Genomic DNA, 13762 nt, shown 5'->3' with positions numbered 1-13762 from the left:
TCCCTTGTTGATTTTATAATTTTTAAATAAGGACAGTCTTTCAAATTAAGGTAACGCTTTTGAAAGCTCACGTGAAAGTTATCAACAAGCATTATTAAATTATTTCTCGATAAATATATAACTCGTTCACCTTAAAACAAAAAATTTCCAGGGGGTCTATTACCTTTCGTATGATCTGCCACTTTCATGGCCATCCAAGGAATTATATTTTTACAACCTACTACTTTAACGATGATTCTTCGAATGGTTTTTTTGCTGATTATTATTTTAATAATTTAATATTATCCTTTTCGGATAGATAACTTGCGAATTTTCATCAAACATTGTATTTTTCCAAACCAAAAAACCTTTTTTTCAACAAAAATGTTATTATGAGAAAAATTTTTATTTCTTCAGCTAAGAAATAAAATTGTTTAAAATTTTCAACAAATTAATTTTTTGTCACAACAATAACCATTTTTTTCAAGAGAAATTTTTTCTCTCAATGTAAAAAAAAAAATAAAATTTTCTATAACAAAATTATCAGTTTTTCGCCTTTGAAAATTCGTACCTGCGGAAAAATTTAATTTGTGAGTTACTAAGAAAAATGAAACTTAGAGAATAAAAGCTCGTTGCAATTACATAATTACATTTAGTACTTAATTTTATTGCAATAATAAATACAGCTAAATTACTTACAAATATAATTAAAAAATAGTTAATTTTAAAAATCAACAGAGAACAATTCATTTATACTCTTCAGTCATTTTTTAGAACCAAGTTTTCAGATTCGTTAAAACTTCGTTACTTCTTATCAACATTTTTAATTTCTAACACTTCTTTTTCAACAACTTCAAGAATCTCATGTCCATACGCGTTCAATCTTTTTACTTTTTCACCATTTATCAGCATTAGTTTTTCAATATTTAATTTTTGTCTATCTCCATTAAACCAGCCTAAGTTGTCAGCAATCAGATGATTGTTTTTGCAACCATCACACCGAATAATTACTACACCTTTTTCATAAGCTAGCTTTGACATTGTCTTAGAGCTTCGCGTATCACATTTTTTACACGTAAACTGGATCATAAGTCTTGCTTGAATTTTGGCAAGTGGCTGCGTTGATTCTTTACTTTCATCTTGAAGTTTTGGCTCTGACGTATTTGTACTAAACTGCCGAAATTGATTTATTATATCTGAAGAAAGATGATTCTCGACGTTAGGAAATTTTTTTAGTAAACTTCGAGATGTACATACTGTCCTTAAAATTAGTTGATTTGGTATTTGAAATAATGTTCTTAATCTCGACATTATGATGCAATAGTTATCGCTTTCTGGAATAAAAATAAATAAAATTAGTTTTATTGATTTTTTTACACATATTTAGAATAACATTAAAGTTAACAGTCACTTTACAATTTTTTAATTTTATTTTACAAAAAAATTTGTTCCAAAAAATTATTTTTAAAAAATTCTTAAAATTATTAAATATATGCTAAATTAATTTTTTTATACTTAGATTAAGAACTTTATACTTTCTACTATTCTATTAGATAATATATATTAATACAACAATTACACAGAAGTTGATATCTTTTATTTACAACCTTAATTTTTTTTTTTATATTTTTTTGTAACCTTAAATTCAAGACAGTTCGACTAACCATCTGATTACGGAGAACCGTCTTTGTGTATGAAAGTGTAACTAAAAAACGCGCCTAATAAGGGTGGCGTTGCGGTAGCCTGTGCGCTTATCACCGTAAAGGTGCAGCCTCATGCAGTCGCTAGTCGCTCGTTTTCAGCGACAAAATCAGTCACGTGACAGTATTTTAGATTTCCCGCGGCTTGAAAAAATCCAGTGACAAATCGCTGCGACGACGAGTAGCGACCTCATAATTTCATCTAAAAAAATAAACAAAATTAATTTTAAAATATAAAATTAATTTTAAAGTATAAAATTAATTTTCTAGGACAAAATTAATTTTCTAGTATAAAATTAATTTTCATAAAAAATTTCTTTTTTATTTATTTCATAAATTACAAGTTTTTTACTATAAAAGTGAGGTTAATCAAATTAAATAAATCTTCACGGATTAAAATAATTTGTCTCTTTTTATTTATTACTTATAACTTCATCGATGATTTTAAAATATTTACCTCATCCAAATCCATCATCTTCAACAAAAATAAATTAACTTTAGTATAAATAATTTATAATTTTTCATATAGCTTAAGGTAGTACCCTCGCGACTTCCGTCGTCAAAAGTTTGTGCTAGAGTGTATGGTACATATACTTTAGAGTCATTATTGACAAGCCTAAAACTTTTTGCTGTTTATGTACTTATTTTAGCCAATCACAAACGAGAAACTGATCGTTTGAAAAGTCTGGCAACACTGCGTGAGCGTTAAGATATTTTATAGTGGTTATACTGTAGTGTTTTGGACTAACTGTAGATTAACCTCTGTTTTGACACATGCGTTTATTTATTTATTTACATACATTTATTCGGAAATATAATTACAATGTCTGAAAAATTGACTTATAAAGGACGATTCATAAAAAGTCCTTGAAAAACGACAGAAATCACTAGCAAATATGCAAATAACAAATAGAAAAAAATAATTGACAATATTGTTTTGTTTTTCAGAAAAATCAGTAATTGAATTTTTTATGTTGATGTATTTACGGATTTTAAATTTTAGTATTTTTGTTATGATTTGATCGGACTATTATTTTTATAACTTATGAAAGATTAATATATATTGTTATATTCAACTTATTAACTTTTTGAATTTTTATAAATATAGAAAAATACTTATTTTCATAAAATAATCATTGTTACTTTTTTTTTAAATAAATAAAATTAATAACTATAATGTTACACTTAAAGTAAATTAAACTTTTCAAATTTTTCAGCGCATGCGCGTCTCATATTTTTTTCGCGGCTCACAAAACTTGCGTTGTTGCCACAGTTTTATTAACGTATCCCCTCCTCGGCTAAAGTCTGGTAAATTTTTCATTACTTATTAATAAATATCTCTGAAACTGTGTGGTAATTATCAATGAAATTATTTTTAAAAAATTGTTTAGTTGTTAGTTAACGTTACTCTAGTTTTTCAAAAGAATCCTAAGAAAAGTTTCTGAGATATAAAAATGTTTGTAGGTAAACTTTTCGATATCCCGTATACCGCAATGTAAAAGAGCGTTCAAAACTCAAACTTTGAAATTAAATATCTCTGAAACTAAATGGTCAAAAATTTTCAAATTGCGCCAATCGACGCAGAATTATATGAATATTAATCTGCCGAAGTTAAAAAAAAATCCTAAGAAAACGACTCTGGCGAGGGTACTACCTTAACATAGGAAATAATTTATAAATATTTTTATTGTTACCGTTGATTAAATGATACTTATCGATAGTTAAAAATCGATTGTTTCTATATTATCATTTATATTATGGCTCCTATGTACCAGCGACAAAGTTCAACATATCCAGCTTTATCGCTGGATTTTTTCAAGCCGCGGGAAATCTAAAATACTGTCACGTGACTGATTTTGTCGCTGAAAACGAGCGACTAGCGACTGCATGAGGCCGCACCTTAAAACACCTCAACTTATGAAGCTGAAGTTAGCAGACATTTGTTAATTTTGAAAATATTTATTACAAAAAACTTTCACCAGTAAAAAATTTGAAGAACTATCAGTGCAATTTTTTAAAAATATTTTGTTAATTTAAGGTAATAACGAAAAAAATTTTTAATATCAGCTGATTTCAGTATCATGTCGAATTGCATCGTAAAATTTCCCGTAACATATCCAGAAGTTAACCATTAGATTTTCAACAATTATTTTTTGCAATTAAAATCTTTTTTTCTATCTTTATGAAGTTCACGTATGAAAAAAATCAAAATTTCTGACATCGAAATTTATTTTGCAGTTTACTTATTTAGCTGTCACTTGATCGTTTTTAAAACTTTTTTTTAACAAACAAATTTGTTCTAAAAAATTATTTTTTAAAAATTGCATTTAAAAATTTTTAAAATTTCTACTTGGAAATTTTTTTTTTATTATAATTTATTTGTTACAAAAATTCTTAAAGCTAATTGAGTATCTGCTAAATTAATTTTCATAGTTTAGATTTAGATTGGCAAAATTGATTATCAGATTACCCACAGAGTATAGCTGGCGTTGTGAAACAAGCATCATATGATATATGAGTATTGTGAATGTTTACATAAATATGTATGCATGTCAGTGTTGTTATTAATAATTCCAAGCGACGTTTATTTGTTATATTAACAATTTTTTAGTAAAAAAACAAAAAAAGTGTTTCAAAATATTCACAATGGAAGGTGAAACAACTATTATCGTGAAATGGAATGGAAATGAATATAATATTAAAGATCTCCAAGGTGATTCCACAATTCTTGAGTTAAAAGCTAAGATATACGAAGAAACAGGAGTCAAACCTGATCGACAAAAATTATTAAATTTAAAATGTAAGAAATATATTAATTAATATAAAATTTAAGTTAAAAAACATTTGATAGTTTTTTAGATTTTTTAAGAATCGCTCTCATCTGTTTCTTTATTCGCACTCGTTTACAGAAACCGTACTCTCTTTGTTGCACCTGATAGATGGAAGCTTAAAAATCAAAATTCTTGTTGTCAAATTGAAATAAAAAATTTTATGAAAATTAATATGACATTAAAGCTGGCTGTCACTTTAGAATTTTTCAATTTTATTTAACAAAAAAATTTGTTCCTATAAATTATTTAAAAAAAATTGCATTTTTTATTTTTTTAAATTTCTACATGTCAACTTTTTTTTATTATTAAAATTATCAAATATATGCTAAATTAATTTAGAAAATATTTAATAATTTAAAAATTTTTATAACAAATAAATTATAGTAAAAAAATGAGAAAAAAATTTATCATGAAAAAATCTTAAAAAATTAAAAATGCAACTTTCTAAAAATAATTTTTAGAACAAATTAATTTTTTTTAAGTAATTATAAAATGGTCTAGTGACTGCTAATTTTAATGTCATTAAATTTTTATTTGTTTGGAAGAAAATTATAGAATTGCAATGCCAGGAAACTTTCCTTAAGATAGAAATTACTATAAAAAAAAAAAAATAAAAAATGATTTTATAAACATTTACAGAAATTACTGATGCAATATTTTAAAAATATTTCTATAGTAAAAATTTATTTATTTTAAAAAATCCAAAAATCATCAAATGTCTGCTAATTTCAATTCAGAAATTGATGCTTATTATTTTGCCTATAATATTTGTAATAACTTATATTTTTTTTCAGGCAAGGGTCAAGATGCAGAACAAACTATAAGTATGCTAAAAATCAAACCTGGCTTCAAATTGATGATGATGGGCTCTAGAGAGGAAGATATTGCCGAAGCGAATCGAATTCCTAAAGATGTATCAGAAGTAATAAATGACCTTGATGTTGATCAAGATATTGAAGATATAGAAGTAGAAAATGCTGAAATTTATTTGGCTAAGATACAAAAGAGAATTGAAACATATAAAATCGAAGTATTTAATCCTCCAAGGGAAGGTAAAAAACTCTTAGTTCTCGATATTGATTACACATTGTTCGATCATAGGTCTGTGGCGTCTAGTGGCATAGAACTAATGCGACCATATCTTCACGAATTTCTCACAAGAGCTTATCAACATTATGATATTGTTATTTGGTCAGCCACTAGTATGAAATGGATCAATGAAAAAATGAAACTTTTAGCAGTAACAGATAATCCAAATTACAAAATAGCCTTTCATCTGGATTGCCTTGCAATGATTAATGTAGTCACTTCAAAGTATGGTCTCGTCGAAGTTAAACCACTTGGAGTTATTTGGGGAAAGTATCAACAATATTCGGCGAAAAATACAATTATGTTTGACGATATTAGGAGAAATTTCATAATGAATCCTGGCTCTGGACTGAAAATAAAACCTTTTAAGCAAGCTCACTTAAACCGAGATAAAGATAAGGAGCTACTGAAACTTGCTGATTATTTAGAAGCTATCGCTGATGTCGAGGACTTTCAGACACTCAATCACCGCAAGTGGAAAGAATATAAAAGTAAAAGATCACACCGCAAACGCCCACACTAAAGACAATTATCAAAATACTTAGTTTATAAATTAACACTATCATGAGATTGAAATTAACAGACATCTGAAAATTTTTAGGATTTTTCTAACAAATAAATTGATACTAAAAAAATATTTAAAGAACTTATAGTTTTTTTTTAAATTCCTACTTACTGTCCTAATAAATGTCAGATGCCTGCCAATTTCAGTATCATGCATCATTTATTTTTTCCTATCATTTTTGTAAACATATTATCTTAAGTTAACTTTATTTTCAACTTATGTACTGAAATACATGTTTATTAATGATATAAAAATTTTTATCAGGATTTTTTCATTGTTATTCTTAACCAAAATTAATTTTTATATAAAACTTATGCTAAACTTTAAGCTTTTTACAAATTTTTACTATTTTTTTAAATATAAAAAATTGTAAAAACATTTTTTAAGCTATAAAATTTGAATGATTCGCGACACATTCAGGGATTATCTAATCGTTCGAGCTAAGGTTTCTAGATGGAATTGCACTCAAGTGTGCAATTAGACTCTCTCATTACAATTAAAGTCAACGGCTCAACTATTGAGATTTAAAAAAAAGAAAAAAAGAGCGAGAGAGATTTAACTAATTATAATATTTGTTGAAATTTACTTGGCTGTGAACCTTAAAAATATTTAATACTTTTAATTATTTTTAGTTATTTTTTATTATTATTTTGGTTAATTATTATTGAATAGCCACGCAATTTTTGAATTCTAAATAATTGAAATTAGCTGGAGTGATTATCCATAATTTTTTTTTTTCGTTACACTTATACTAACATACCCAGTATTTACTTTATCGTAAGTCAGTAAACAGTGAATTTAGTAAAATTATCATTTTTTTTTCTGTAGTAACTAGTTGTTTTTAAAAAACCACTCGGACGACCAGTTACTAGTATCCGAACAAAAACAGTTTCACTGTAAAAAAAGTCGCGCCAAGTCCACGTTCATAAGACTATTAAGAAAAAAAAATTTGTTTTTTTCTTTACAAAAATATATAAAATAAAAAAATAAAAAAATCCAAGTAACCGATATGATTGTTTATGATTTTCAGAAATTAAAAAAAATTTTGTTACAAATTTAAAAATTAAAAAAAAAGTTTGGAACGTATTTAGTGTGCGCGGTTGCAAAATTTAAAAAACTTGAAATACACAATGACGCACACCAAGTACGTTCCAAAATTTTTTTCTTAATTTTTAAATTTATAACAAAATTTTTTTTAATTTCCGAAAATCATAAACAATCATATCGGTTACTTGAATTTTTTAATTTTTTTATTTTATATATTTTTGTAAAGAAAAAAACAAATTTTTTTTTCTTAATAGTCTTATGAACGTGGACTTGGCGCGATTTTTTTTACAGTGAAACTGTTTTGTTCGGATTTTAGTATTTTTTGTAATTATAATAAAAATTTACAATTGGTACCAACTTAATCAAATCTCGCGTTGGTTGCATTTTTTATAGCAAACTATCCCCTTGAAACTACAGTTTATGTAAAAATAATTCCAGCGCACCCTGGCGGGTGTAGATGCAAGCTGTGAAATATCTATTTTTAACTGTAGTTTCCCATCTAATGAAGGATTACTATGCGTTCTCGAATTATTTAGTCTGTGGCAGATCACTTTGCCCATCGAAAAAAAAGTCAGGATCGAAATTTTTGCGTTGCTATAGTTTGTGCTGATTAAATTTAATAATTTCAAGTAGATTAATTGTTATAAGTGAATATAATTAATTAATAACAGTCAAATAAAGTATGAATTACTGTTATAATATACAATTTCGGAAAAAAAAGTACCGTAGAATTAAATAAAATTTTACAACCTCAAAATACCGTTCTGCTTACAGTAAACACAGTCGGTAGTCTGGCGCTCCGTTTACAGCAGATTTGAACGGAACTTGGCGCCAGATTCTACCGAATCTGTGGATATTTATTGGCAATGTAACAGAGGACCGTCGTGATCCCCGTGCAAAAAAAATTCTGATTCAAAATGAATTTATGATTGAAATTCATATTTTGACACAAATATGAATTATTATTAATATTTATATCATTTCTATATTAAAAAAAGAAATCAATTTACAGGCACGGGAAAACAAATTGGGAAATAAGGTAAAAGCCCCAATTATTGACGCTATAAGAGACAAAGTTATGATTTGATTTTTTTTAAGCAATCAAATATAAATATCGTTGAATTTTGTTTGTGGTAATGTCTTAAGTAATGTTTTAACTAATCAATTTCTTTTTTTAAAATGATAATCAGTGATATTTACTAATTAATTTTAAATAATTAAATAAATAATCTGGATACACCAATTATTGACGGGTTAAAAAACTGATTGATCTAAATATTGACGTACCGTAACCCCAATTATTGACGCCCCTACTGCGCATGCGTCGAATCATTTGGTTATATTTTTATTTAAATATCAAAAACTTGATATAAAGTAATCAAAATTATTAAAGTTAATTAATAATAATTTCTATGAATGATTAATTATTATTAAAAATATAATAATTTATTCAAAAACTTATTTAACACCAAAACACGCCGAGTTATTTGACAGTTAAAAGCCTTGAATATAATCGCGTATATAACGTATTTTATACTTAAAAAAAAAGGCGTCATAGCGCTGTTGACTGGCTGTCAATATGGGATTCACCATAAAAATTATGAACTAGTTATTGACTCCCATTATTTAAATATTATAAAGCATACAATTAATTTCGATTATTCAATTTTATAAATATTTCATGTACTGTTAATTAAAAAAAAAATAGGTCATATAATTACATGAAAAAATTAATTTAAACTCGGCAGTTAAAAAAAATGCTTTTCTAACCAAAGTTGTTAAGAAAATAGACGCTCGTAAGCTGATTTGATGAACTGGTGGTAACTTTATTTTTTTTTAATAATTAATATTTAATATTTTGAACTGAAAGTGATTTTTTTTCAATTTTTTAATTAATTAGAATTTAATAAAAATTTATTTGATCGTTATTCTTATTACAGATAATTTAATATATTTAAAGATAATTTAGGGTGTCAATATTTAGACCCCCGTCAATAATTGGGGCTTTTACCTTATTTTTAGTTAATTTTTTAGCGCCTCTTATTAAAAAATAATCCGTACGCATGCGCGAAAGTAATGGAGCACAGAACGGTCTGATTTCAGAAAAATCAGAAACTTATCCGTGCGCATGAACAAAAACGGGGTAAAATGACCGTTTTCCCGTGCCCCGGGCCCGAACCGTGAATGTGCCGATAGTTACACTCGTAATTCACTTCAATTATTAGACTACAGATATAGTTTCGCGTTTGATAATACAAACACGTTAGTATAATACCCATTTCGAATTTGACAGCTTGTTAGTAAATAAAATATCAATTACTTAATTACTACATCGTTGTAATAAATAACTAACAAACTTACAATGGAGCGAAACCTTGAAAAAACAATGGAAGATGCGTAAGATTTTATTTTATTTTACGTAAATTTTTGTGATACTGAAATCAGCTGACATCTGACAATTTTTCAATTTTTACTACCAATTCATTATTAAAAAAAATATTTATATAAAATCTGCATTTACATTTTTATTGTTGATAGAGGTTAAAGCTTTTAATTGGAATTTTTTATAATTATTTAGTTGTTATAAAAATCTAAAAAATTGACATTGTTGATTTCAGTACCACAAACTGTTTTTATTTAAATGACATTAAAGTTAGCCGTCACTTGACAATTTTTCAATTTTATTTAATAAAAAAATTGTTTCCAAACAATTATTTTAAAAATATTGCATTCTTAATTTTTTTTATTTCTACAGTGCGCGTCATTGATTCGTACCGGTTGAAAAATTTTAAGGTAAAATAGAAAAATCAAAATTTCGACATCTGTAAATAAAGAAATCAATAAAAAGAAAATCTTTATAAGCATCAATCTGAACGAAATTGAAAAAATAATTTACTGAAAATAAATAACTCAAAATATCAATCACGATTAAAATAGAAATTAAAAATATTAGTAATTAAAATAATTACACACTTTATAAAATAAATAAAAGTAAAATTATAATATTAAAAAAAAAAGACAACGATATAATTAGATAATTTTAAAATTTATCAATTATAAATATAGGCATTGGATAAAATAAAATGAACTAAATTCAAAGAAGTCAGTAAAAAGACATTTGAATATTTATATTTATAAAAATATTGATAGTTATTAATATATAAATTCTTAAACAATAGACATCTATAAATATAGACTAGACAATTTAGAAACCCGTGATTTTAGACATCTGTAAATTTTTATTTATATTAATTCATAAATTCAAATAAAAATACAATTAAATATATAATTACTTGCAATTTACGAGCTAATAAAAAATTGAAACAGAATTTCTATAAGGTTCTAGAGCACTAGACCACAACCCTTGAATGTTTACGGAGTCGGTTCTCCAGGAGGTTGCGGATTAGGCAGCGGCGGGATTCCCCGCGCTCCAAAAAAATAACCTTAACATTTTTAAAATAGCAAGTGTCGTATTTATCAGAGTTAGCTATTCATGGAGGTTTACGAAGTCGGTTATCCAGGAGGTTGCGGATCAGGCAGCGGTGAGATTCCCTGCGCTCCAAATAATAACCTACTCTCTTAAAAGAAATCAGTGGAATTTCACTCGTTCACCAGTGGTATTTCACCGATTCCAACCAGTGAATGCAATTTCACTGGTGAATCAGTGAAGTTCACTGGTTGAATCAGTGAACAAAATATCTGCGCGCATGCGCGCTTTTATGTCCACTGGTTAAATCAGTGAAAATCCACTGATTCACCAGTGAAATTGTCATTTTCTGTTGAATCTCACCGCTGCCTGATCCGCAACCTCCTGGATAACCGACTTCGTAAACCTCCATGAATAGCTAACTCTGATAAATATGACACTTGCTATTTTAAAAATGTCTAGGTTATTTTTTTGGAGCGCGGGGAATCCCGCCGCTGCCTAATCCGCAACCTCCTGGAGAACCGACTCCGTAAACATTCAAGGGTTGTGGTCTTGTGCTCTAGAGCCTTATAGAAATTCTGTTTCAATTTTTTATTAGCTCATAAATTGCAAGTAATTATATATTTAATTGTATTTTTATTTGAATTTATGAATTAATATAAATAAAAATTTACAGATGTCTAAAATTACGGGTTTCTAAATTGTCTAGTCTATATTTATAGATGTCTACTGTTTAAGAATTTATACATTAATAACTATCAATATTTTTATAAATATAAATATTCAAATGTCTTTTTACTGACTTCTTTGAATTTAGTTCATTTTATTTTATCCAATGCCTATATTTATATTTGATAAATTTTAAAATTATCTAATTATATCGTTGTCTTTTTTTTTAATATTATAATTTTACTTTTATTTATTTTATAAAGTGTGTGATTATTTTAATTACTAATATTTTTAATTTCTACTTTAATCGTGATTGATATTTTGAGTTATTTATTTTCAGTAAATTATTTTTTCAATTTCGTTCAGATTGATGCTTATAAAGATTTTCTTTTTATTGATTTCTTTATTTACAGATGTCGAAATTTTGATTTTTCTATTTTACCTTAAAATTTTTCAACCGATACGAATCAATGACGCGCACTGTACATGTCAATTTTTTAAATAATTTTTTTCTTGTCATAATTTATTTGTTACAACAATTTTTAAAATTATCAAATATCTGCTAAATTGATTTATATTTTATTTTAAAAAAAATTTATCTAATGATGTTTTTTTCACTTTTTTATAATTGCAGGTCAAAAACAGCAGGAATTATGGGATGTATTTTGACTGATAAATCAGGCCTTTGTCTTGGTGGTAAATTTTTTTTTATTAAATAATAATTACAGTAATGTATTCGAAAATTTACTTAAAAAAAGTGTTTTAATTATTAACTATGATTTTTTATTTCGTTAGCGAAAGGCAATATTTCTCCAGACTGCGCAGGAATCATAGCAGCCATTGCTAATCAAGCTTCTAAATTAGAACCTTTAGCAACTCCTGTTATTTCTCTTCAAAGTGACTCGAGGTAAATATCTTTCAGCTACGAGGTTATAATTATTAATAATTATTTCTCTTTTTTAAAAAACTAAAAATTAAATTAGCATCTTCATTGAAATGAAACACTCAATTTTGAATATCTAATGGACTAATTGCTTATCCATAGTTGAAATTATTAATTATTATACTAGTTATTTACTAACTGGAGCATTATTGGAAAATTATATTTTGTTTTCGAAAATTTGTGATCATACTGTAAAGATACGAAGCTTGAAATTAAGTTCTATATGGTGAATCAGATTATGTTAATAAAAATAATCATGAATTTATAATTAATTTTGAACATCTGAGATTTAATGTTTCATTTTTGTTCAGGTGTAAATCTTGTCTAGACCAATCATGTTTTAGATAAATCTATCAAATTAATAATTATATTGAAATCAGCAGACATAGGACAATTTTTTAATTTTTATTGTAAATCAATTATAAAACAAAAATATTTTTTAAAAATTTGACCTTAAATTTTTTTTTATTGCTAGATGTAAAATTTTTTAATGAAAATTTTTGCTTAATTTAGTAGATATAAAAATGAAAATTAAGTTAGCTGACATCTGAAAATTTTTAGAATTTTTTTTATTGAAAAAATAATTACAGAAAACAAAGAAAAATTTTCATTAATATAATAACAAATTTGTAAAAAACTTGAAAAATTATACGTTATAAGTGTTACTTGAAAGAAATATTTTTTAATTATAATTTAATAAATGAAAAAAAAAAAAAAAAACAAAAACTTAAAAACGTCGGCTAACTATAGTATTATGATATAAAAATTCAAAAAAACGACAAATGTCTGTTAATTTCATTTTCGGAAAATAACAAGTGGCTAGCTAACGCGGAAGCTTTATAATAATTTATTTTAAAATTAAAAAAAAAAAAAAAATGATTGAAAAAAAAAATTTTAGAAAATACATTTTTGATTTATTTTCTTAGTTAAATTATATTATCAGATTACTAGTGCTTTATTAGAATTTTTAAAATACAAATAGTATCATCGTATGAAATCAAAAGACATTTGATAAAGTTTAGGATTTTTAATAAATAAATCATCGTAACAAAAATTCTTCGTGTAAAAAATGTAAAAAACCATACACCCAAATTTTAAAACCGCTTTTCAGGGCTAATTTATTCGTTAAATAAAACCAAAAATGTTCAAATGTCTATTGATTGCATTTTTTAATTTCACCACTTTTTCAATCATTCAAATTGAATAATATATTTCAGACAATGTTTAATCCACCGTGACGGCCCAGTAATAGGAGCGATATTTAAGAATATTCCTCAATGAAAATCAATGTATGCTCTTGAATTATCAAATTTTACGATGGATTTTTAAAATTTAATTATCTTTATAATAAAATAAAATTATTTTTATCATTATGACTTACATAAGTATATTTATATATATATTTGTACATAAAATATTCGATTAGATTAAACAATAAATTTTAAGATGCTCAATTAATGTACATTATTCAATAAATCCTCTTTATTTACAAATAACGCAATAATTTATTAC

The 13762-nt window shown here is 25.7% G+C and overlaps 3 protein-coding genes across 3 annotated transcripts; 2 read left to right on the top strand and 1 right to left on the bottom strand.

The window, feature by feature from the left end:
* Positions 1-617: 617 nt before the first annotated feature.
* Positions 618-1313, bottom strand: LOC123264240 (DNL-type zinc finger protein-like). Its single transcript, XM_044727430.1, has one exon. The coding sequence runs from the start codon at positions 1288-1290 to the stop codon at positions 784-786; it is 507 nt and encodes a 168-aa protein (XP_044583365.1). The 5' UTR covers positions 1291-1313; the 3' UTR covers positions 618-783.
* A 2852-nt stretch (positions 1314-4165) lies between these two features.
* Positions 4166-6433, top strand: LOC123264239 (ubiquitin-like domain-containing CTD phosphatase 1). Its single transcript, XM_044727429.1, has 2 exons — positions 4166-4479; positions 5305-6433. Exons 1-2 carry the CDS (start codon positions 4326-4328, stop codon positions 6120-6122), a joined length of 972 nt encoding a protein of 323 aa, XP_044583364.1. The 5' UTR covers positions 4166-4325; the 3' UTR covers positions 6123-6433.
* Positions 6434-9369: 2936 nt separating this feature from the next.
* On the top strand, positions 9370-13621 carry LOC123264238. Its single transcript, XM_044727428.1, has 4 exons — positions 9370-9608; positions 11942-12003; positions 12103-12214; positions 13468-13621. The coding sequence occupies exons 1-4, from the start codon at positions 9574-9576 to the stop codon at positions 13529-13531; spliced, it is 273 nt and encodes a 90-aa protein (XP_044583363.1). The 5' UTR covers positions 9370-9573; the 3' UTR covers positions 13532-13621.
* The last annotated feature ends 141 nt before the right edge of the window (positions 13622-13762 follow it).

Source organism: Cotesia glomerata, linkage group LG4, assembly GCF_020080835.1.
Source record: "Cotesia glomerata isolate CgM1 linkage group LG4, MPM_Cglom_v2.3, whole genome shotgun sequence".
Lineage (NCBI taxonomy): Eukaryota > Metazoa > Arthropoda > Insecta > Hymenoptera > Braconidae > Cotesia > Cotesia glomerata.
The sequence above is the reverse complement of the archived record's forward strand: the minus strand, read 5'-3'. Positions and strand labels throughout refer to the sequence as shown.